At 45.4% G+C, this 25,011-nt stretch overlaps 1 protein-coding gene across 2 annotated transcripts; it reads left to right on the forward strand.

The window, feature by feature from the left end:
- The first annotated feature begins 2,923 nt into the window (after positions 1-2,923).
- On the forward strand, positions 2,924-23,093 carry CD59 (CD59 molecule (CD59 blood group)). Of its 2 annotated transcripts, none has more exons than XM_019470059.2 (4): positions 2,924-3,057; positions 13,453-13,534; positions 15,070-15,174; positions 21,563-23,093. In XM_019470059.2, the coding sequence occupies exons 2-4, from the start codon at positions 13,462-13,464 to the stop codon at positions 21,763-21,765; spliced, it is 381 nt and encodes a 126-aa protein (XP_019325604.1). In that variant the 5' UTR covers positions 2,924-3,057; positions 13,453-13,461; the 3' UTR covers positions 21,766-23,093. The 2 variants fall into 2 exon arrangements, with proteins under 2 accessions (XP_019325604.1, XP_019325605.1); XM_019470060.2 differs by lacking the exon at positions 2,924-3,057 and adding an exon at positions 5,940-6,100.
- Positions 23,094-25,011: the final 1,918 nt, after the last annotated feature.

The following is a 25,011-nucleotide window of genomic DNA, read 5'->3' on the forward strand; positions in this document are numbered from 1 at the left end:
CTAATATTAATCAGCCTTTGCACCTTTCCATCTTAAGATGGGAAATGAAATTGAAATTCATTGTCCTGTTGCCAGAGGCCCATTCAAAGTCATTTCCTGGCTTTGACTATACCCTGTCATATGCTCTACTTTCTGTTTTCTGCAAGAATAGTTCTTTTGTAGGGAAAACTGTAGGAAGAGGGAAGTATATGCCGGGTTAAGCAGCTGCCCCCAGGGACTATGAAGACCCTTTCATATTGTCTCGTGTCAAAATGTTCTGAAATGGAGTAAGTAGTTTTTCCTGCCTATTTTTTAATTTTATCATCAGTCTACCAAATCCTTCTATTATGCCTATCTCTCCCTTTAAAAAAAAAAAAAAAAAAAGCCAACCTACTGAGCTTTAAAAAGAGAAAGTTTCCCAGTAAAGCAGTAATTTAAAACTAGTTAATGTGGAAAGTTAAAGTTGGTCCCAGCATCCCTTGCCATTTTTGCTTCTTTGTCTTTTCTGGCTGACCTCTCCTCTCTATTCACAGAATACTCAGGATGCCCCACATCTCCCCTGCGACCCCATTCAATTCTTGCTTCTCAGAATACTTCAGGCTTATTTATCCTCTCATTTAAGTTCACTTTCTCTTAGCATGTTGAATGAATGACCTCTCACTCATACCAAGGTATGATTGATTGGTTGACAACATGCTCAAGTGTTGTATTTCATCGGCAAGAATGTGTATTCACACATAAAAGGGATCTAATGGTTGGCCAGCCTAAGCTTTTGTAGAGCGAAGCCCAGGTATAGTGAAGGTGGAGGTCCCTTGAGACCACTATCTTTCTTTCACTCATTTGTCTAAAGCTTGATGTATCAATTAGGATGAGACAGATACCTAAATGAACAGCAGCAAATAGTTTAGGGGTTATTTTTCTTTTGTGAAAAGTCAAGGGTGACTAGTTGAGGACTGATACAGTGGCCCAGTGGTGTCATCATTTGCAGATTCCTTCCAGGTTTCTGTTCTGCCATCCTTTGCACAAGGCTTTAATCATAAAGGTCACCTCGTGGTTGCAAGATGGCAGCTGCAGTCCTATTATAACCCAGGAAGGATGATGAGAAAAGGGACCAATTAAATGGAAAGTAAAGTCAAACATAAGGCTGGAGAGGTAAGCCAACCAGGTTTCTAACAGTCCTGTGGAGAACAGGTAGAAAAGGGGGGGGGGGGGTACACGTAAGGACAGTGATGCAGAAATTAACATGGGCAGCATGGAGACCTAGGGTGAAGGACTTGTAATACTCCAAGTAAGACATGCTACCGGCTTAAATTAGAGCATTGGCGGTGGGAGTGGACTGAAAAGACAAAACCGATATCTACATGATTATGTAGGAGTTGGTGATTAGATGTGAAAGAGTGGAAGAAATCAAAGTTGATTCCCAGGTTTCTGGCTTCATTTATGAAAAACAAAGTTTGCAGGAAATGCAGTTGGACACTGGAGATGAAATTTGGACACATTTTGAATTCAAGAAGCCTGTAGGACACACTAGTTTCAGCAGTCAGGTATGAATATGAAAACTGAGGGAGAGTGGTCAGGAATGGAGAATATAGATTTGCAAATTACCTGCAAACACACATCCCCAAGGTAAAACCAAGCAGATGCAGTGTTCTCGCCCAAGGAGCACAGAGCAGTGGTTCTCAGTCCAACCTGGCAACACCAGATTTATGAGAGGTAGTGGAAAAGGCTCAAGACTGAAAGGATGGGGCGCCTGGATGGCTCAATGAGTAAAGTTTCTGACTCTTGATTTCTGCTCAGGTCATGATGTCACAGTTTGTGAGACTGAGCCCCGCATTGGGCCCTGTGTGACAGCGAAGAGCCTGCTTGGGATTCTCTCTCCCTGCCTCTCCCCCACTCATTCTTTCTCTCTCTCCCTCAAAATAAATAAATGTTTGAAAAAAAAAAAAAGCCTGAAAGATCGAGAAACTGGAAGCAAAACCAGGAGAGGGTGGGATCTCAGAATCCAAGAGTTACAAGGAGGCAATAGCTAATAGGATGCCTATGAGATAATGCATGTGAAAGAGTTTAGTAAACAAGGAAATACATGTATTTGCTGTTTTTTTTTTTTAAGTTATTTATTTATTTTGAAAGAGAGTGCAAGGAGGGGGGAAGGGCAGAGAAAGAGAGAGACACAGAGAGAGACTCAGAATCCGAAGCAGGCTCCAGGTTCTGAGCTGTCAGCACAGAGCTGGACCAGGGCCCAAACTCACGAACCGCGAGATCAAACCCTAGCTGATGTCAGCCGTTTAACTGACTGAGCCACTCAGGCGCCCCTGTATTTGCTGTTTTCAGCAGACACATTTTAAATATCAAAGTAAGTCTTGGTTTGAGACTCCCATTTCTAGAGAGGAAAACCAAGATTTGGGCACCACCAACTGAAACTCATTCCCTGACATCCAAAAGCCATCAGGATCGTGGTAGAAAGCACATGTCATAATCAGTTATATGATTTCCCTACTTAAATGGTATCTCATGCATTTACGAAAAAGAAGGAGACTCAGACTGCAGCAGGGTTGGAGAACCTGACAGCCAGGCCAAGTGGGGGCTTGGCATGGGCACAATAAAGTTTTTTGAAACATTTTATTTTTTTTTAACGAACGGAAAATCTGAAGTCATGGACTTTTCATATATTTGTTTCCTAAAACAAATCAGAGGAGGACATAAACTTTCCGTTTCTGGGGTTTTAAAGATCTTAAGCTATTCGTGGCCACGGTCTTTTTTCTGAATCTGGGCGGGTAGCCTGAGTCACCCTGCGCGCAGTGGCTGCCCGTTGCCTGGCCAGGGCTTGGTTGCGCGGCCATCGCTCAGGTGGTCTGGGCGCGCGCGGTGAGCTCCAAGGGTCTACAGATCGCTCTAGGACCTGGGTGACCTTGGGCTCCCAGACTGCGGCGCGCGAGGGCCAGACCTAGCGGCCGCGGGGGTAGGGCCAGCGGGAGGGGGCGGAGCTTCCGGGCTTTCAGCTACCCAGGCTGAAAAGACCTGCGGGGCCAGAGCACACGGGCCGCGCGGCGCTGGAACAGACACCCTGGTTGCTGGCAGGTAAGGCCCGAGGCCGGGCTGGGCTGGGCTGGGCTGGGCTGGGTCCGAGCCGCACCCGGAACCTGAGGTCGCAGTGAGCTAGATTTGGCGCGTGCCCTCACCTGCGGCGGGATCGGGGCGGGCGGAGACCCCAGGAGGAGTGGCGACTCTCGGCATCCTCCCCAGGCCCTTCTGCCCGCGGCCCGAGGCTTCCCGGCACCGGAGGCCCCTGGTGGCCTGCCTGGGGCTGCCCAGGAGAGCCCTGCACAACTCCTCCCTCCCTTCTCTTCTTTTTGTTAACAAAAAGAAGAGAAGGGGGGGAGGAGTGGGCGCCCTTTCTGAAACAGCCCAAATCCTGCGCGCTGTGCCCTCCGTTGCCTAGGGAATATCTTCCTGGAACCCCGACCACCTGCCCGCGCCTCGCTCTGAAGGGAAGCTCTTGCACCTTAGGGAAGAGAAATCATGCCTCGAAAGGAGGTTAAACCCGCTCCGTGCCAGGTGGTAACAGACCTTCTCTAGCTGTACAAATTTGGAATTGGAAAAAGGGCGGGGCCGAAACGTAGACATTTTGTTTTGAGGGGGCTACCCCCTTCCTGGAGTCTGGCAGCGGACTTGCAAAGCAATGTTAAATCGAGGTTTGTGTTGTTATTTAACGAGAAGCAGGCTCTCCATGGATCCTGGAAATGCTCCGCGTCACATATGCCATCTCTCGGCTAGCTAACTAACACACGTCGGCGGCGGCCGGGCAATGGAAATGGCTTCTGGAAGCTAGCCTGGAACGCACCCACAATGAGAGGAGCTGGAGTTAGTGACTCACCTTGGCAGAGACTTCTGAGATCAGGTTTCCTGCTTCTGTCCTGGGCAGGCCCGGGTTGTGAAATAGTGCGTTCATCTTGCACCTTGTGAAGGCGCTAGCCCAGAGACTTTCTCATGCTTTCCTGTTGACGGTGCTTTTCCTACTCTCTATAACCGCCTGTGGCCATGGTACCTCCTGTTGTGACCAGCTGATGCCTTTTTTTTTTTAATGTTATTTATTTTGAGAGCGAGAGAGCACGCGCATGAACGGAGACAGGGCAGAGAGAAAGGGAGAGAGAGGACCCCTAGCAGGCTTGGCCAGGAGCCGGTCTGGGACTCAGTCCACATGAGATCATGACCTGAGCCAAAATCAAATGCTTACCCACTGAGTCACCCAAGCACCCACCAGCTGGTGCTTTTAAAAATCATGTTCTTACTTGGTGGTGACTTTCTTCAAGAGGTTAAGGGGCCCCAGTGGAGACCTGGCTGCCCACCTCTCTCAACTGCAATACTTCTACTTAATTCTAAATAAATCAGCCCGTACATTTTACAGATTTAGAGACATAGCCTACATAGGGCCCCTGTCAAGGTTAGCTTGTGATAATAAACAATTTGTGAAATGGAGGTAAAGACTTCAAACGTAGGAGACTTAACCCAGAGATGACTCTGTGTTCAATTCTCAGGAAAACACCTCTTTTCTACCACTTTTGCCCTACCTTACCTAGCTTAATCTGTCTCTCGGTGACCATGGCTCTGGAATCCACCTGGAATCAGGTAGAGTTTGAAGCTTGGTGTGCATGAATAGAATGGTGAATTCACAACCACCAAGTTCGTGTGTCACGGTGTAGCGGTCAAGGGCCTGGGCAGCACACCCGGGTTTGAATCTTGGCTCTGCTGTTTACTGGCTGGGTAATCTTGAGCGAGCTGTTTAACCTCACATTATTATCAGTAAAATAATAGGCCTTACTTCATAGGGTGTTAAAAGGACTGAGGTAATTCGTGGAAATCAGTTTGGCACCTGTTTGTGAGGCACAAATGGTGGCTATTAGTATTTTGGGTGTCCCCACAGCAATTGTTCCTGTTCCCCATAAGGGCATTTTACGCCCACTTCTCCAAGGAAGATACATACAGCTCAGAATGTTCATTGTTAGGGGTGTTAACATTTCTCAAAATGTGGTTATTTATGGGGCGCCTGGGTGGCTCAGTCAGCTAAGGATCTGACATCAGCTCAGGTCATGATCTCACAGTTCCTGAGTTGGAGCCCCGAGCAGGCTCTCTGCTGATAGCTTGGAGCCCGCTTTGGATTCTCTCTCTCCCATTCTCTCTGCCCCTCCCCTGCTCATATTCTCTCTCTTTCTCCCTCAAAAATAAACATTAAAAAACATTTTTTTAATGTGGTTATTTACTCTGGTGGTAGATTTGTAACCCCAAGGAAGATAAAGACTTGCCTCACAGAGAACCAAAAATGCCTACAACTTGTCACTTCTGTATTTTTAAAGCAGAAACAGGAAACCTTTTGCTGAACCTTGATATAAGGAAAACAGCCCATTATTACTGAGTGATTTGGAAAACCAAAGCCCAAATAAAGTGGGTTTTACAATGAGGAGAGCAGCTGTGTAATGGAATTCACCTTGACAGCTGCAGGTACAAGCTCCTGAAGAGAAGCACATTAAAAATTCTGGGTCAGCTCTCAAACTTCGGCCAGAATGCCAAAAAACAAAACCAAGCCCAGAGGTGCTTGAGGTTTTCCTCAAGGGGAATATGTACTTTTTATCTAAGCGCTGTATCTTTGTGAAATATCTTCACTAAACCATTGGCTGTGCATGTATAACCTCAAAGGGCAGGGCCATGAGTTGGCTCTCTAATAAGAGGCCCTCTTCGGAGACCTCTAGCTCTTGCAGTCCTGGAACAAATGGCAGAGAAGGCCCTTGTAGGGAAAGCTGCAGATTTATGTGGTTTAGAGAGTTTTGGGGTGGTTGTCCCTGGCAGTGGGACCTCCCAGGTGGCTGGGAGGGGCTGTTCATTATGATGGTGGCTTTCTGGTTGTCTCTACCTTCTGATGTAATTACTTCTGTGAACATAGTAACTGATTTTTGTCTAGGTGTCTCTGTATACGTGGCTGCAGCAGGCACTGTATATGTCCCAAGGTGATAAGGAGGCAAAGCTCCAAGCCTCTGACACTAAGCCACTTGTGAGTTACCAGCCCCTGGTGAATGGAAGCAGGACCCACCCAGTGTGGCTCTGCAACTAACGTGTTGCCTCGGGACAGGTAACTTCATTCCCTGGGGTTCCAGTAATTTTCTAGAACATGAGAACCCTAGATTTCATTTTTGAGGACACTTCTGGCCTTAAAGTTCATCAGCCTCTGAGGTGCCACACTCCCAAGAGCAGAAACTAAACTGATGGGTATCTGTGAATCTCTTGGAACCAGCATTGATATAAAAGTCTCTTCTCTGGTGGCCTCAGCTTAATAATTTACTTCAGAAGCTGAATTCACGAGAAGTCTCCTCTCCAGAGAGTTTAACTGTGGGTAGAAGCTCAGAGCTGAGTTTAAATGCTGCTTTAACTATTTACCAGTTCTGGGGTTGGTGCATCTGTTTTCTATTGCTGCTGAAACAGATCATCACAAGTTTAGGGGCTTAACACAACACAGATTAATTAAATCTGTGGTTCCGTATGTCAGAAGTCTTGCTGTGGGCATCACCAGGTTCATGTCAATGTGTTGGTAGTACTGTGTTCCTTTCTGGAGGCTCTGTGGGAAAAGCCATTCCTTGCTCATTCAGGTTATTGGCACAATAGAGTCCATTTGGTTAGAGGACTGAGGTCCCGTTTCCTGGTCAAGTGTCAGTTGAGGACTATTCTGGAGGCCACCTGTATGCCTCATCTGTGGCCCCCCACCCCGCTTCATCAGTTCACAAAATCAGCAGTAGTAAGAGAGCTCCATCATCCTCCTTGAATCTCTTGCCTCTTCTTCTTCCTGTTTTTTTTTTTTAAGATTTTATTTTTAAGTAGGTCTGTAACGTGGGGCTCAGACTTACAACCCTGATATCAAGAGTCACATGCTCTACCAGCTGTCAATGAGGCTCCCCCACTTGCTTCATTTTCTTTTCTTTTTTTTTTTATGTTTATTTATTTTTGAGGTGGGGGGAGAGAGAGAAGGAATGAGTGGGGGAAGGGCAGAAAGAAAGAGAGACAGAAGATCCGAAGAGAGCCCGATGTGGGGCTCGAACTCCCAACCCTGATATCAGGACCTGAGCTGAAGTTGGACACTTAACCAACTGAGCCACCCAGGCGTCCCGCTTCTGTTTTCACATCTCTGACAGATCCTACTGCCTTCCTGTCCTCTTCAGTGTAATCGCCCACACGATTATGGATAATCCAGAACAGGTTGTAACCTTAATCTCATCTACAAAGTCACTTGCCATCTAAGGTTGCCAGTATTCACAGGTACTGGGAATTAGGACGTGGACATCTTTGGGGAAGAGAGGTGTTATTTATTCTGCCTACCACAGTTGCCTAAATTCATTCCCCTCCTTGATCCAGTTTCCTCTTTTGATAAATGGAGGCAGATTAAATTTACTTTACAACATTGTGTGAGGATTAAATACAGTTAATGCATTCAGTGACATTGGACCCAGTGTAATCACACAGGCCCTTAAAAGGAGAAGAAGCCTTTAATTATTTAATTAGAACCAACAGCTTCTCTCACAACATTGTTGGGAGAGACGCTTCCAGCCCTATCTAAACTAGCCTCACCCTTGTCCCTGGTCACCCTCTAACCCAGTGGTTTTCAGTGTGTTCCTGGTTAGAAGTGCAAATTCTTGTCCCCCACACCCCAGACCCAAGACCCAGAACCTCTAGAGATGGGCTCTGCATCTGTGCTTAATGGCCTTCCAGGTGACTCTTATGCCACTTGTGTTTCAGAACTGGTGCTGTTTCCTTATTTTCTTTTCTTTCTAGTCTTTAGCACTAGGTGATGTCTACCTCCACTAGATTATAAAGTTCTAGGCGGGGCCTTGCCTGGTTCACTGGTCACTAACACAGCGCCTAGCACAGTACCTGCCCACAGGGGGCTCATAAATAATTGTTGTGGGATGAATGGGGTGTAGGTGTTGAGAGTGAACCTACTTAATGGCAGTAAATATGCCCATTCACCAGTGAATTCCTTTCATTTGCTTAAGCTGTGTCATTAAATAGCGATGTGTTAAATGCTTCATGTTCAAGTTCTGTGGATTGTTTAGATAGTTATTTGGAAGGACTGGTTGGAGTTTCTGGATGGACAGTAACATCCCTTTGTTTTCCTTTTAAAATAATGGAATATGGGGGGGGGTGGTGGAATGTGGGCTCACACTATCCATAAATTTGCTACCTAAAGCATTTTCAGGAACTTGATCAGGGATGTCTATATTTGTAAATCACCTTGCAACGTTTCAGCTTCCTCTTCCATCTCAGGTGGATGCAAATGAATAAATAATTATCAGGTTGGTTTTATTGTAAAATGAATCTTTTGTACTTCTGAGAACTTTGGTTTTAACCCCTTGCTGCCTTCTGCAGGAACCTTTTCTGCAATGTCTGTGATCCTTGATCTCTGCTCTCTGCTTGAACATTGTCAAGTGATGAGAGGTTTTTTTACATTTTACCAAGGGAATTGCTTTCCAGATGTGCTGATACTCTGCACATTGCCTCACACACAGCAGGAAGGTAGGAGGGATGGGGTGGAGGCAAATAGTTGTTCCTTAGGAAGTCCTGATGCTGCCTTTGGAAATTACACAGGATAACCTCTCCCTCCCTTTCTCAGTGACCCTCAGCATATCTGAAGACAGTAATTGTCTCTGACTATATTTTTTCAAATAGAAGAGTCCTGGTTTCTTCCTTCAACTATTTCTCCTGGGTTCTACACCTGTTTATTTTACTATCCTGACAAATGGGAAAGAATTCAGAAATTGGCCGCTAAGAAGTAAAAATACTATTTCTAGGTCAGGTCTGACTGAGCCCAAGACAGAGTAACTCCAGGATTGCATGTACATTTGTCTGCTTGTTTGTTCCTTAAACTGCTACTTTTTAGTCCATATTAAGCTTTAAAACCCTCACATATTAATCTTATATTTTTTTCATTATATAGAATAATCATTACCCCTTCACAAATGGAGGAACACATCAGTTCTCATTTGACTGCTTTAAGGTTCTATGAATCGGCAGCAAAGTGGGATTAGAATATAGCTCTCTCTTGCAGGACTGCAAGAGAATCACCCAAGCCTCATATTTTACCAATACAGAGTGTGACTAAAATAATTGTCACCAGATAGACATAGGAGAGGATATGTACACAAAACATTTTTTTACCTCAAGCCAATTTTGAAAAGTGGTATATATTTTTATACCTAATCAGGTTGAGTTGTAGAAAAAAAACTTAAGCTGCAAGTAAAATGATTTGTAAGTACATTAACATATCCTGCTATCACGTTCAGAACTCTTTCTATAAAAATGTTTATTGTTAAGAAAATATATTTAAGCATGAACAAGCTGCTCATAATTCTACTGTTCTATCAACCACATGTTCCAAAAATGTTCAGGAAAGTTGATATAGTATTCCAAGCGTCACTTTCAACAAAAAGTAATAAGATTATAGCCATTTTTAAACTGGCTTTTTCCTTAATACATTGTGAACAGCCTTCCCTGTTTGTCCCTCTTCATGGCTGTGCAGTTCCCCACCATAGAATTGTATCCTAATTTACTCATAGCCATGTATGTTGCCAAATGTTTACTGTTTTAGACAGTGCTTATCTATCTTCTAGTGTTTACTTATTCCTGCAGATGAAAAGCCTATTTGGAGCACCCCTGAAGGAATCAGGTTCAGAGTCATCCAGAAAAACCTGTCCATACTTCCTAAGACTGGCTTCAAGTGTGTATTACAGCTCCAAAATGGTATTTTCCAGGAGGCTCACCCATCTTTAGTCTTTGGACTTTATTCAGAATGACTTTAGTCTGTTTCCAATAATTAAATCCATGGTTTAAATTTTTTTTTTAATTTTTTAATTTGTTTTTTTATTTTTGAGAGAGAGAAAGACATACACACACACACACACACACACACACACACACACAGAGCGTGAGTGGGGGAGAGGCAGGGAGAGAGGGAGACGCAGAATCTGAAGCAGGCTCTAGGCTCTGAGTTGTCAGCACAGAGCCTGACGCGGGGCTCAAACTCTGGAACCGTGAGATTGTGACCTGAGCTGAAGTTGGACGCTTAACCGACTGAGCCACCCAGGTGCCCCTTAAATCCACTGTTTAAATGAGTTAATGTGTTTAGCAAAGAAGAGTGTTGGGGCCCTCTGGGTGCATTTTGCATGGAAGTGTTTGGCTTGGGTGGAGTGGGAAAGTCATGGCAGAGCATCTGATGTACACTTAACTTATGGGCATCATTTTAAAGTTTAAAGCAGAGGGTGTTTTAGACTAGGGGGTAAGAGTTTGAAATTATGAGGTTCAGTTTGTTTGTTTTTGTTTTAAGTCTGAAGAAAGATTTGCCAAAAGATGGGTGATAGGTGACCACCAAAAGGGAAACATTTGTTATGTGTGGATTTTCCCAATATCTCTGATTATAAAAGTAACACCTGGTCCATTATAGAATAGCTGGGGAAAGTATGGCAAAAAGTAAAGGGTCAGGAAGAGAAATAAGAAATCATAAATAATCCGTCTTAGCATTAACTACTGTCAACATGTTGGGGGCATTTATAAAATAGCTTTAAAGCAATCAAGTATTTTCTTTCCTCCCTCTCCTGCCATGACAACATTTTGCCCTTGGAAATTGATACTTTAGTAGTGGTTAATGAAGACTTGGTCTCATTTCGATTTGAACAGCTTAACCTTGGTATCAGCACACTGGCCACTTCTTCCTCTGCCGTCTTTGCCCTCCCCTCCCACAGCCATGTCACGGAAGCAGCCACAGTGACTACCAGCCAGCAAAGTGATGTGTCGAAACCAAGACTTGACACTCTCCAACCCCAAAATCTGGGGGCTGCCTTAACGTTTGGTGCCCTCGGTGCCCCCGGCTCATCCATTCCAGGGCATTTGTCTGGCTTCCTCACCTAACGCTACCTTCTGTCTACCCTCCACACCCCTCCCTCCCACCACCCCCTCTCTCCCCCGTTTCTTCCTCCTGGTAACCTCACAACTCTTCAGTAATACTATAGTGGCGACTGCTTTTGGAGTGCCTTCTTGAGTGCCGGGTGTTGTACCATGCAGTATGTGTATTTATCCCCATGCTAGTGAATGGAGAGTGGAGTTCAGAGGTTGAGTTCACAGCACGTAGGTGGCAGAGCCAGAACTGTTCAAGGCCTTGTTCAGACTCCCCAGACCAGACAGGAAAGCCTGTCCCTTAAGCAGCTCATTGTTTCTTCCCTGCTTTTGTTAAGAGATGAGCGTTTCTTAGTAGGCAGGTTCTTTCCAATGCACTTCATCAGGGGACACCTCTGTGTATGGCCCCGTTTGTCAGGATGCTGTTACCATTCCAGGGGAAGCCTGGAAGTTCCTGCCAGCCTGACATCTTCCCAGTTCCTGACCCTGGCCTGGAGCTCCCTCCCTCCTCCTCCTCCAGGGGGGACACCTGATGGGGCAGCCGTTCTTATTTTGTAGCCCCTGCCCTGCTGTGAGGGACCTCAGATTAATACCTTCCTCTCCTTGTTCTTCACAGACCTGAGCCCTGTCTAACTTGAACGTGTCAGTTATCCTTTCTGCCCAGAAACTGGTGAACGTGAGAAGCCAGGCGGGGAGCTGGCAGTGTGCCCAGGCCCAGGTCACTCACTAGCAAGGGGAGAGTAGAAGGGGTTCTCACTCCTCTGGCTCCAGGCAGAGGGCATTGCAGGGCAGTCAGGATGCCAGCAGGAGGGGCTGAGGCCTCTTCCTCATCGCTTAGAGTACGGAGCCCTCAGGGCCCCCACCTCTCAGGGGAGGGGCCAGGAAGAAAGATGCGAGGACTCAGGTACTCAGAACAGGAGGTGTAGTAGACAAGCCTGTCTGAGTTAGGGCAAGAGGTCTGTGTGCATCCACACACCCACCACTTGTGTGTGCCTGGCTGTGTCAAGCACATACTCATTTAACTTGTTTTACCTCCATAAATCCTCACGGTGTTGGATCGCACCTCTGTACCCGCTGCTTGTTGTAGAAGAAGTGAGTGAGGCCTGGTTGCAGCCGCATAACCTGCCCTACATCCAGATCTCTGCCACTCCGACATCTGAGCTCTAACCTCTGCCCTTGGGCACCTCCAATCCTCACTGTATGGGGTTGCTGTGGGTAGCTAACCCCCAGGAGGCTCAGCATGGGGGGGGGGGGTGGCCATTAGTAGGTTGTTGCAGATTTTGAAGAGGCCAGAAGGAAGTAGAGGTTATTCAACTTGTAAAGAAAGGCCAGGCCCTGTTTGGTTTTCTTCCTAGTTCCCCACACATCAGGAAAGCAACGTGTCTCTTTGATCCAGGCATGACTTACTCAGTGTTTTCTTTGAGCAATGCCAGAATCTGTTCTTTCTGGTTCTCAACCCTCCCCTGACCATCTTCAGCCCATTCCTGAGCAGAGGATGACCTTCAGAGGTGTGGAGATGCTGTTCCTAACTTAAAGAGGGGTGGGGGCTCACCTACCAAGAGACCCTGGGCCTGTCAGGCAGAAGTCCTGACCTGTGGGGCTGAGGGGCCTAGATTGTGGGGCATCTTGGTTTAGAGGCACTGTTGCCTCCTTGTTTCAGGAGGGGGTCGGGAAGGTAGGGGTGGGATTGGGAGACTTCTTAGAGATGACTTATACTTACTCAGTTAGAAATCTCTCTGTGCTTTGCCTTCCTTATTGGGTGAAAAGGGTTTGAGCTATCTCAACCCTTCCCTCTCCTCCCCTGATGCTCACTGTACCCACGTAGGCATTACTGTAGTGGGACTGGTCGTCAAAGTCACCCAGACCCCTCTTTACCTCCCCAGAGGGGAGGAGGTGAACAAGGCGGTGTCTCCATCACACTTGCTAAGGTGGGGAGCTTCTGTGCATGCTAAACCTTTGCCTCCTGTTCTGCCGCAGGAGGCACCGGCATCTGGAGGGCACCAGTGTCACCTGTCTGGTCTGACACACTTAGTGGCATGGCCTGGAAAGGTGACCCTTGCTAGGCCCCGGCTCAGCCAGCAGTTTCGGGTGGGGCCAGCAGAGTGGGAATTGTAGTTGCTGAATTAAGTATTTTTCTCATATTCCTGTTTGACTAAACACCACTTATGGGGAAGAGAGTGCTATCCCCACTGCATGATCATGACGACTGTGGCTTGGAGTGGACGTTTATTCACGGCCACTGTAGGTGAGAGCTGGGGTTGGGGCCCGGGCACTGCTGACTCTCGGCCAGGTGCACTTTGACTCCCACAGCCACCCTTCTCCCAGGACCGGCAGCGTTTTTTTAGTAACCTGAGGTTTGGGGGCAAGAGGAGGGACCAGGAGAGCACCTTGGTTCACGGCACCCCAGACCATTTCTAGACCATTTCTCGATCTGCTAACTCCTTCCCCATGCTTCCTGAAGGCTCCGGGCCCTCCAGCTGTCGGTCTCTGAGATAACCAGCACCCATTTGTTGGTTTGTGACCACCCTTTGTGTCCCTTCCTTACAGAGTCTGTGGATGATCACGATGGGAAGCCAAGGGTTCATCCTGCTGGTGCTCCTGCTCATCCTGGCTGTCCTCTGCCATTCAGGTGAGCGGTCCCCGGGGACATGGATCTGAACTGTGAGGTCATGCGCTCACTTTTTCTTCGACCTCAGCAAGACTGACCCAATGCTTAGCATGTGGGTACGTGGATATTTGCACACTGAATGAACATGGTAGCTATGAATATTTCTGCCCAACAGAATTTCCAAAGGTGAACTTTGGTTCCACTGTTTAAAGGTTTGTCAAGAAGCCACATGAAGGGGCACGTGGGTGACGTGGTTGGGCATCTGACTCTGATTGCCTCTCAGGTCAGGACCTCATGGTTCACGGGTTTGAGCCCTGTGTCGGGCTCCGCGCTGGGAGCGGGGAGTCTACTTGGGATGCTCTGTCTCCCCCGCCTCTCTGCCCCTCCCCTTCTCACTGCTTTATCTCTTCCTCTCTCAAAAATAAATAAATAAACATTAAAAAGAAGAAGAAGAAACCAAGCGAACTCTGGCTCTAGCCAGGAGAAGATTCAGTCCTAGGAACAACCTTTCAAACAGCCGTCTCCAGAATCTGAGCTAGAACACACCCTCCCTCTTACATTCTCCCCTCTCATGCGTGTGTACACGCATCTGGAACAGGGAGGGGACTGCAGAAATATTGCGTCTCTGTCCCTTCCGATTGAGGCTCCCCTCCCACACAGGGGCAACCAACGCCCTCAGGAAGGAAGAGGCAGAGTGGGCTAACCACCCCCCCCCCACCACCTTCACCCTATGGGGGGGCGCCTGGCTCCAGGCATCTGTCTCATCATCTGCAAACAAAGTGGTAAGAGGGAGTTATTTGGACTGACCTTTCAAAGGTTAATCTGGAACCTTCACAGATGGAGAGTCGTCTGCTAGGTGGGATTTCACACCAGGGAAGGCGAACATGGCCATTTAAGATGCTCTAGAGAGCTTGGCTCCTATATGCTCAGATAGTGAGGAGCCACTTTCTTCTGGCCTTCTGGAAAATTCCCTCCCCCCCCCCCCCGGGGATGGATATTTGCTTTGGCCTTAGAACTGCAAGTTAGCTCTTGGGTTCTAAAACCCACACTTGGTCTGGGTTTCACCATGACATTCTTCTATGAGATTTTACATATTTCATTTTCAAAAATGTCCTTTCACACAGACAGATAACTGCCACATAACTGATTATCGATCTATGAGAATGTGATCAGAGAGTATTCGTTGCCTGGAAGGCATTTATAGAATTCTGTTAGTTTATTCTCTTGATAGTTACCTTTTAATACATCGCTGCAAATTAATCACTTTTTAAAAATCACTTCTAGTTGAGGGTAAGAGGAAGCTTCTCATTTGCACAGTTCTAGGGATTTTGACACATGGAAATTCTTTTTGTACTTGTATCAGGGTCCAAAAATTGCTGCTGGGACTGCAGTTTGAGGTTGGAAAAATAGATCTGCTACGGATCTGTGTGGGAATGGAAGCGCGCTGTGAGCTGCGAGCCCCCGTCCCATCGAGTGCAGATGGTGGGCCTCCTTCTGCCAGGATGGCAAGTTAGTGCTGCTCTAACAAGTCCTGACGGGTTTCTTTCTGATTCTAGGTCATAGCCTGACATGCTACAGCTGTGTGGCACCAGTGAGTGGTAACTGCACTAAGACCTCCGTTTGTTCATCGAATCTTGACTCGTGTCTCTACATTGAAGCCGGTAAGAGCCTGCCCCTTCCCTGCCTCCTAACTGTAAGGGGATGAGGAGGGCCTGGGAGAAAATGAGCGCCACATTCATTCTCATCAGGCTTGTATTCAACAAGCAGTAACTGTCATCTAAGAGAGAAAAATAAAAACACCCTTCAAGGTTATTCTCTTCTTCTATACTCTACCACAAAGCCTTTCCAGAGTCAGCAACAAAGAATACTGAACATATCAGGTGAACTCCTAAAAGGCTCGGGAGACCCACAGGTTCAGAAAAACCCAATAGAAAGGAGAAGAAGATTAATTTGCCTAGAAATAAGAAATCCTTCAATAAGTAAGCACAAATCAGAATTATCCTGTCTGACTGGAGTGTCTGATAATTTTGATATAAATTCCTGGAATGTGGCTAAAATTCCAAGCCCTACAATGCAAGGTCCTTGATTGTGTAGGACAGGTCCTCTACCTCGATAGAGAGGCCCATAATAATTCATTGTTAATGTAGAAAGCACAATAAGGCCCCTGGAGAGAACATAGCCACTCACTCCACGAATATTTGAACACAGTTATGTATGAGCACATGCATCAAGTTAACCTTGATCATCTGTGTCTCTTCAACCACATCTCTCCCACCTCCCTCCACAAAAAGTGTCATTTCCAAATAAGAGAATAGAGGCAATATTTTTTTAATATTTAATTTAATTTTTTATTTTTTAAAATTTGTATCCAAATTAGTTAGCATATAGTGAAACAATGATTTCAGGAGTAGATTCCTTAATTCCCTTTACCCATTTAGCCCATCCCCCCTCCCACAACCCCTCCAGTAACCCTCAGTTTGTTCTCCATATTTATGAGTCTCTTCTGTTTTGTCCCCCTCTCTGTTTTTATATTATTTTTGTTTCCCTTTCCTTATGTTAATCTGTTTTGTCTCTTAAAGTCTTCATGTGAGTGAAGTCATGATTTTTGTCTTTCTCTGACTAATTTCACTTAGCAGAATACCCTCCAGTTCCATCCACATAGTTGTAAATGGCAAGATTTCATTCTTTTTGATTGCCGAGTAATACTCCATTATATACATACATATATATATATATGTATATATATACATACAAACACACCACATTTTCTTTATCCATTCATCCATCGATGGACATTTGGGCTCTTTCCATACTTTGGCTATTGTTGATAGTGCTGCTATAAACTTGGGGGTGCATGTGTCCCTTCAAAACAGCACACCTGTTTTGGATAAATGGTGGATAAATGCCTAGTAGTGCAATTGCTGGGTCATAGAGTAGTTCTATTTTTAGTTTTTTGAGGAACCTCCATACTGTTTTCCAGAGTGGCTGCACCAGCTTGCATTGCCACCAACAATGCAAAAGGGTTCCTCTTTCTCCACATCCTTGCCAACATCTGTTGTTGCCTGAGTTGTTAATGTAAGCCATTCTGACAGGTGTAAGGTGATATCTCCTTATGGTTTTGATTTGTATTTCCCTGATGATGAGTGATGTTGAGCATTTTTTCATGTGTTGGGTGGCCATCTGGATGTCTTCTTTGGAGAAGTGTCTATTCATGTCTCTTGCCCATTTCTTCAGTGGATTATTTGTTTTTTGGGTGTTGAGTTTGAGAAGTTCTTTATAGATTTTGGATACTAACAGAATAAAGGCAATATTATGTGTAGAGTAAGAATTAGATTAGCAGTTAGGAGCTCCCATCTCCCATCTCTGTCCTGCCTCCACCCAGTAAGCTCCTTCTGCCTGTGTTTTTTCATTTATGAAATGTAATATGTGTATTGGATGGTAGAGGTGAAGAGGAGAGGGAAGGAGGGAAGTAGAGCCATATCTTTTTTCCAGCTCTCAAATCCCATTGTTTAACACTTTACTGAACAATAATTGATAGAGAAAAATCGTGTATGCTTGAGGTACACAGTGTAATGATTTGATATTTGTATGCATTGTGAAATGATTACCACAGTGATCTAATTAACACATCCAGCACCTCACACAGTTGCCTTTTTTGTGTGTGATGAGAACACTAAGATCTATCCTCTTAGCAAATTTCAAGCATACAATACAGTATTAGTAACTATTCTCACCATGCTATACGTGAGACATCCAAAACTTATCTTATAATGAATTGTTCCACTTTTAAAAGTGGTTTGTGTAGGGGCGCCTGGGTGGTTCAGTGAGTTAAACATCCGACTCTTGACTTCAGCTTAGGTCATGATCTCACTGTTTGTGAGTTCGAGCCCCACATCCAGCTCTGCTCTGACAGCATGAAGCCTGCTTGGGATTCTGTCTCCTCCTCTCTCTGCCCCTCCCCCTCTTGCTCTCTCTCTCTGTCTGTCTCTCTCTCGAAATAAATAAAAATAAACTTTGGGGAAGAAAAAGTGGTTCATATAAATAACAAGACCCACCTATTAATAGTGGCCAAAATCCAAAATGCTGACAACACCAAATGCTGACAAGGGTTCAGAGCAAAAGGAACTGTCGTTCGCTGCTCGTGGGAATGCAAAATGGTGTGGCTTGGCAGTTTCTTAAATAAACTAAATATGCTCTCACTGGGTGATTCAGCACTCACTGAATATATACCCAAAGGGGTTGAAAACTTCTGTCCACACAAAAACCTGCACACAGATGTTTCTAGCAGCTTTATTCATGGTTGCCAAGATTTGGAAGCAACCAGATGCCCTTCAGTAAGTGAATGGGTAAATGAACTGTGCATTGTAGTACATCCAGACAATGGACTAAAAAGAAATGAGCTATCAAGCCATGAAAAGACATGAAGGAAAATTAAATGCCTATTACTGAGGGAAACAAGCCAATACGAAAAGGCTATGTAATGTATCATTCCATGGTAGGACATTTTGGAAAAGGCAAAAGGAGACCATAAAGAGGTCATTGGTTGCCAGGGGTTAGCAGGAAGGAGGGAGGGATGAAAAGGTGGAGCACAGGATTTTAGGGCAACAAAACTACTCTGTGTGATACTATATTGGTGGACATGTGCCACGTGTATGTCAAACTGCATGCAACACCCAGAGCGAACCGAAACGTAAATGATGGATTTTGGACGGTAATGATAAATCCATGTGGGTTCCTCAGTTGTAACAAGTGTACCACTGGGGGGGGGGGGGCGGTGGGGGAGATGCTGATAAAGGGGAGGTTCTTTAGGGCGGGCACAGAGGTGTCAGGGGGCTGATGAGAACTCTACATCTGCTCAATTTTGCCGTGAATCTAAAGGTCCTCTAAAGAATAAAATCTGTTTTTTAAAAAGGGATAACATGAATCTTAAATATGTTTCTTCTTATGTACAGAAGTCCCCAAATTCGGCCAGACATGTAATAGCAGTTCTTGAATTAGAGCTGTTTTGACCTTGCGGTAAGACAGATACTAACAGAGCACCTAAATCCCCCTGCAGCTCGGATTGACGTCTCCTGGGAGAGGCAGGGCACACTGTCAAAAACATGAGTCAAAGGTCAGGTACTCATTGGAGAGATCATTCAACTACTCTAGCCACATTTCCCCAACTAGAAAGTGGGCATACTTCTCTTCTGGGGTCAGGGGGGCAGTTTGAAGAGAAAACACACATGATGGTGCTGCACAGAGTGAGTCTAGAAGAGAAGTAGGCGTTGAGTGTGAATTCAGCTGATACTTCCTGGCATCCTGGCCACGTCCCAGCATTACAAACCACGTGCTTAGACTCTGGCAGAAGCCTCGTGACTGTGCCAAGCCATCATTGCCGTTATGACCTTCTGAATAAGGGGCACACTTAGAGGTGCCGAGGACAATTAGGGACTGTTGCTTGGTGACGTTAGACGCAAACTAAATCTTCAAAGAGAGCCGGGATGATGCGTCAAGCAGAGAGAGAACCTCTAACATTCCAGTGACTCTGATATAATCCGCTTTATTTGGGTGGTTCTGACGGAGGCTTTGGTGAGCTCACCACATCAGAGGTTGTTATGCAGATAAGATCATTGAAGTAGAGGGGCGCCTGGGTGGTTCAGTTGGTTAAGCATCCGACCTCAGCTCAGGTCGTGATCTCACAGTTCATGAGTTTGAGCCTGGTGTCAGGCTCCGTGCTGACGGCTCAGAGCCTGGAACCTGCTTCAGATTCTGTCTCCCTCTCTCTCCCTGCCCCTCCCCCGCTCATGCTCTGTCTCTCTTTCCTTCAAAGATAAACATTAAAAAAAATTAAAAAGATCATTGAAGCAGATGCTTGGCTCACTGCAGGACACATAGTAAATGATTAATTGGTAGCAATTATTAATAAATTGCTATCTGCTCTCTCCAGGCTGTTAGGTTCCCCTAATTAAAATTCTGGTAGCTTTAATGTTTTTCCAGTTCCACTGCCTGGTTAGTATTATGGAAAGCAGTAACTTGCCCTATTCTACAGCATCCTCTATTGGAGGCATCTTCTTAAATACCAATGACCAAGAAAGTAAAGTCACTAGAACACTCTGTCTGGCCTCTGCCACTTGACCAAACTTCATTAAAATTCAGTCCAAACACACATGCCCTCTGAGGGGGAGGTGGGACAGTTACATTTGCAATTATGAATGTAGTTTTGAGGGCGCCTGGGTGGCTGAGTCAGTTAAATGTCCGACTCTTGATTTTGGCTCAGGTCATGATCTCAAGGTCGTGAGATCAAGCCCCAAGTTGGGCTCTGCGCTGTTGGTGCGGAGCCTGCATGGGATTCTCTCTCTCCCTTTCTCCCTGACCCTCCCCTGCTTCTGTGCGCCTGTTCTCTTTCTCTCTCAAAATAAATAAAACTTTTTAAAAAATGTAGTTTTGTTCCCAGCTATGAATGAAATTTAGTTACAAGCCTTTAATAAGGAAATAGGTATCTGCATTTTTTTTTTTTTTCTTTTTTCCCAGCACAGAAGATAAGAAAGTGATTCCAGGGCAAGGACCATACCTTCTATGTCTGTATATCCCCAGTTTGTAGCACGCAGTCTTAGCACATAGACAGTTATTTTGGAGAGGAAAATCTACCATTAATTCCTCTCAACTAACACATTGCTTTTCCCTTAATTTTTCTGAATATTAAAAAAACCATGGGATAGTTGGCATATATGCTTTTGGCTTTTCTTTTTCTATGTGTGCAAAGATTGGGACCATAGTGGCATGTTTTCTTGGAAACTCTTCCTATATTACTGAATAGTCTAATGATTTTTAAATGAAGTTTAAAATATTTTAAAAAGTATCCAGTGACTTAAAAAAAAAAAAATCTCAGTCCATAAGCGACATATAAATGAAGGATAGTCTTCCATGAAGGTAACACTGTTAAATTCCTTGGGGATTTTTCCAGAAAAAAATTAATGCATTTACCTCCACACATACACTTTATTTACACAGATGGCTCTCATTCTACATACTGTCCTGCATCCATTCTATTGAGATACAATTCACATACAATTTAAAATAATACAATGCAGTGACTTTTAGTGTATTCACAAGGTTGCACGTCTGTCATCACTAATTGCAGAATATTTTTATCCCGAAAAGAAAATCCTTACCCATTAAGTAGTCACTTCCCATTCCTCCCTGCCACATAACCCAGAAGTTACTAATCTACCTGCTGTCCCCCTGGATTTTCCTGTTCTGGACATTTCATATAAACGGAATCCTACAGTATTTGTGGCCTTTGTGACTGGCTTCTTTCACCAAGCATAATGTGTTTAAGGTTCACCCGTGTTATCGCACGTTATCAATACTTCCATTCATTTTTATGGCTGAATAATATTCCAGTGTATGGATAGACCACATTTTGTTTATCTATTCACCAATTAATGGACATGTGGGTTTCCACTTCTTAGGTATTTTTTTAAATGTTTATTTTTGAGAGAGACAAAGTACGAGCAGGGAAGGGGCAGAGAGAGAGGGAGACACAGAATCTGAAACAGGCTCCAGGCTCTGAGCTGTCAGCACAGAGCCCGACGCGGGGCTCGAACCCACGAACCGTGAGATCATGACCTGAGCTGAAGTCGGATGCTTAACCCACTGAGCCACCCAGGCGCCCCCTGCAGTAACCATTCTTGAGGATCTCTCCTAATCTTTTTCACAAGGAACTTCATAGAGCAAATTCTAGAAGTAAGGTTGTTGGATCAATGTGAGTATGTGTTTAAAAATCTTAGTAAACCCCTAAAACCTCAGTACGATCCCCTGTGGGCTCCCACCACACACAGCTGTGCAGGTTCTCATGAGACTTTGGTTTTAGCGCAAAGTTCCTTTTCGAGCCGCATCATCAGTCGCTCAATCGTTCCCCTTTATAGCCCGACTAGGATACGTATTCTTGCCCAGATGTCTCTACTTCCCTTCGGAGCTAGGTTCTAAGAAGTAGGATCAGGAGTTCGAAGGCAGGCACAGAACATTGCCCACTTCCTCACCCTTGTGTGTGTGTCTCCCCCACAGAGCCCAAATCCTATTACTACCAGTGCTGGAAGTTGGCGGACTGCAGTTTCGAGCACATCTCAGCTTCCTTCGGGCTTCAGAAGCTCCAGTACCGCTGCTGCCAGCAGGACCTGTGTAACAGGAGCTTTGGCACCACTGTCTCTGGGAAGATGGCTCTGCTGGTGACCCCGCTGCTGGCAGCAGCCTGGAACCTTTGTCTCTAACTCAACACTGGGAGGCCCTTCTCCTAAACTTTGTTTCTGTATATTCCTTGTTTCCTCTGCTGCTGCATTCCCAAGGCTATTTTCACCTGGATCCTATTGGGAAGGATTAAAAGTAGCTTGAGCCACTTGGTAAAAAGAGAGACTCAGCGCCTTTGAAGACCGGTCGTGTTGGCAGCAAAGACCCGTCGGAGGGAAGAAACTGAAGAGGGAGATGCGGGCGATTTGAGCTAGGTCACGTGCTTGTCCCTCTGCTTGTTGCAAGACCAGCTTTGCGGTGGCCGCTGGAGTACATTAGGCTCTGCATGTCTCCGTTCTTTCCCCTCTCATTCCTTGAATGTAGTTAAAGAGTATCATGAGTGCTTTTGGGGGCAGACCGGGGCAGGGGGTTCTTTTCAGCAGTCTCTCGGGGAATGCTTTCATCCTCTCCCTTTACGTGCCCTGTGCTGCCACGCAGGCACAAAGAACCTTCCACGTGTGGGCTGTCAGGGGCAGTGAAATTCCTAATGCAGAGCAATGGGAATGACCTTGGTCTTCGCAACTAGCAGGTGTCTGGCAAGGAAGAAGGTAAGCCCTCCACATGGCGGGGCACGGAAACCCCAGGTCTTCCGAGATCTGAGTTTTCCTCTGTCCCTAGATTGTGTATGGGCTACTCTGTCTTCCCTAGAAAAACTTAATAGGACATATTAATGATATGTTAAAACTACCCCTCCCACTTTTTTATTGGAATGGTGGGATATCTTGGCTTTGTCACACATAGTTAAAAGTCTGAACATTTGGACATCCTGTGTTAAAAATGACTTGCGGTATTAAGTGTGCTTGTTTTGCATAGTACTGGTAGCAAGTCTCTTCATACGTGTACTTATACTGTATGAACACGATGGGAAGAGCCTCTGAGTTGCAGGTGGGGACCTCCAAGTGTCCTCACGAACAGCAGCAACAGCAAGGGTGTGATTTGTCTGCCTACTTCCGGCCTGTTGACTCCTAGCTGACTTAGCACAGATTGCGTAAAATGCATGTGTAAGGGTTATTAACATAATCACGATTGTTAAGGCTTTGGGAAGCTCTTCTGGTTTTCTGAAAAGTGATCCACCTTTTCAGGAGGGCAACGTTTTGCCTTTTTCTAGTGGGTGATGGTGAATAATTCTTAAGATCCGGTAGACTTAAGGACATTTGTGTTCTTATAATCTTGATTGTACTTAGCAGCATAGCCTGATTTTTGCAGATGATGCTAGGCTTTCATGATTAACATTTTTTTAAGACCCCTTGATTATGTAATCGCAACAAACTGGGAGGAATGCCTTTCCAAAAATAAAATTTAACCAAATGCACGAGCGTGGTTATTGGCCCGGAAGGAAAACAACATGCGGGACACCCAGTGGTAGCAACTGAAAGAGAAGAGCGTGACCAGTGTCAGCTGTCTCGTGTTGATGCCCTTACTTGAACAGAGACGACTAGGACCTTCCTCAACAAAACCTAGCATTGCCTTGGTGGTCTGGGTTACTTACTGGCTCAGTGTTTTTCCTTACAGCGTCTTTAATTCCCTTGTCCAAGACAAAATACTACGTGTACCTCTTTCCTCACTAGGATCTTTCCCACCCAAAGAAGTACTGAAGTGCGCACAGCTGCTGGCTGAGCAAAAAGCAGTTCCTTTCACACAGGCCTTTAGGAAACAGAACCAATTTTGACTCACTTACGTAGAAAATTAATCTAGGGGAACTTTGGAGGGAGAATTCAACCAGACTACAAAAAGCCAGGATTTGGGCAGTTCCAAAATGTTCTCTCTAAAGATTCAGATTCTAGCGTGTGACTGTCTGACTGCTGTCTTGGGTCACGTGCCCACTTTGGGGCCAGAGTGCGTCGAGAAAGGGATAATTGTCTAAGGCAGACTCTGAGTGCTGCTAAATAGGGAGATGGGGAGAGGGCTCCTGGGAGTTGAAATGACCAAGGGCCATAATAAACGGCCTTAAGCTTTGGGGTTTTTTTTTGCAAAAAGTTCTGACTCACACCATGGACTGGAGCATGGGGCGTCTTGACCCAAAGGCAATAGGCCAGGTGAGTGGAGAGTCAATAGCCTTTGCATGGTTTTTATAGGAATTTCCATACTGGGTTTAATATTGGGGGGTGATAACCCCATTGGATCCTCTCTCTTGGGGAGTGAGCTATGGATGCAAGATATACCCATTGCGTAGATAGTGGAACTCCTAGTATATCCCAAAGGACGCTGACCCATTGTCCAACTTAGTCCTGAAAGTCCTGAGCCTCAAGATATGAGTATATTCCCCTTGGGTCCTATGAGTATATTCCCCTTGGGCCCCATGACTTAACATGTAGGGTGTGTCCTGATAAGATAAGAGCCTGCCTCACCCACATTTTTGGACTTGGAACTCCCTGAGCATGAACCATGCTTTATATGTTTGAGTCCTCTGGGGCCAGATGATTCATCTTGCACATTGTAAGTTCCTCATCAGTGTTCAACATCTGCTAGCTTACATTGGGTTTCTTTTCCTTGCAAACAGTCTGAACTAATGCTAACATTTCTAAGAGATTCTTGTGCTGAGAAGGCACAGCACTGGCTGGAAGCAGTACTTACCTGATATCCCCTCTAATGAGGGGAACTTGATGGTGCGGGGTTCTGTGCTCTGTTTTACATGTATTTTTTTCTGTACTATCATCATCTCACTGATTAGGAAGAAAACTACGTTTGAAGAAATTTGAATTGCTGACTGTCACCAAGGTTAATATATCGTCAAGTCTAGGGTTCACACTCAGCTGCCCAGTCGGCCACTGTGCTACCTTATGTCCTTTGCACCTGCCTTTAATGCATGCCAATTTGACTTTGGGACAAAGCCTGGAGGAGATCCGGGTGCTTTTTTGCTTTGAAGAAATTGATGCCTGCCTCTTTTTAGAAATAAAAACATTAAGGGGCGCCTGGGTGGCTCAGTCGGTTGAGCGTCTGACTTTGGCTCAGGTCATGATCTCACGGTCTGTGAGTTCGAGCCCCGCGTCGGGCTCTGTGCTGACAGCTCAGAGCCTGGAGCCTGCTTCAGATTCTGTGTCTCCCTCTCTCTCTGACCCTCTCCCGTTCATGCTCTGTCTCTCTCTGTCTCAAAAATAAACATTAAAAAAAAAATTAAAAAAAAAAAAAGAAAAACATTAAGTACAGTTGTTTTTTCACTGAAAGTTTACGTTATCCAACCGGGTGAGCTTTGTAGAACCCACTTAGGACTTTTAGGAAACATGATATAA

This window comes from Panthera pardus, unplaced genomic scaffold (assembly GCF_024362965.1).
Source record: "Panthera pardus isolate Hobbes unplaced genomic scaffold, ASM2436296v1 HiC_scaffold_12, whole genome shotgun sequence".
NCBI lineage: Eukaryota > Metazoa > Chordata > Mammalia > Carnivora > Felidae > Panthera > Panthera pardus.

Bases quoted from the DNA above. Each gene is read 5' to 3' on its own strand.
- CD59 (XM_019470059.2), top strand. From the start codon at position 13,462: ATGATCACGATGGGAAGCCAAGGGTTCATCCTGCTGGTGCTCCTGCTC. The intron at 13,535-15,069 runs GTGAGCGGTCCC...TTCTGATTCTAG, and splicing joins GGCTGTCCTCTGCCATTCAG to GTCATAGCCTGACATGCTAC. The intron at 15,175-21,562 runs GTAAGAGCCTGC...TCTCCCCCACAG, and splicing joins GTGTCTCTACATTGAAGCCG to AGCCCAAATCCTATTACTAC.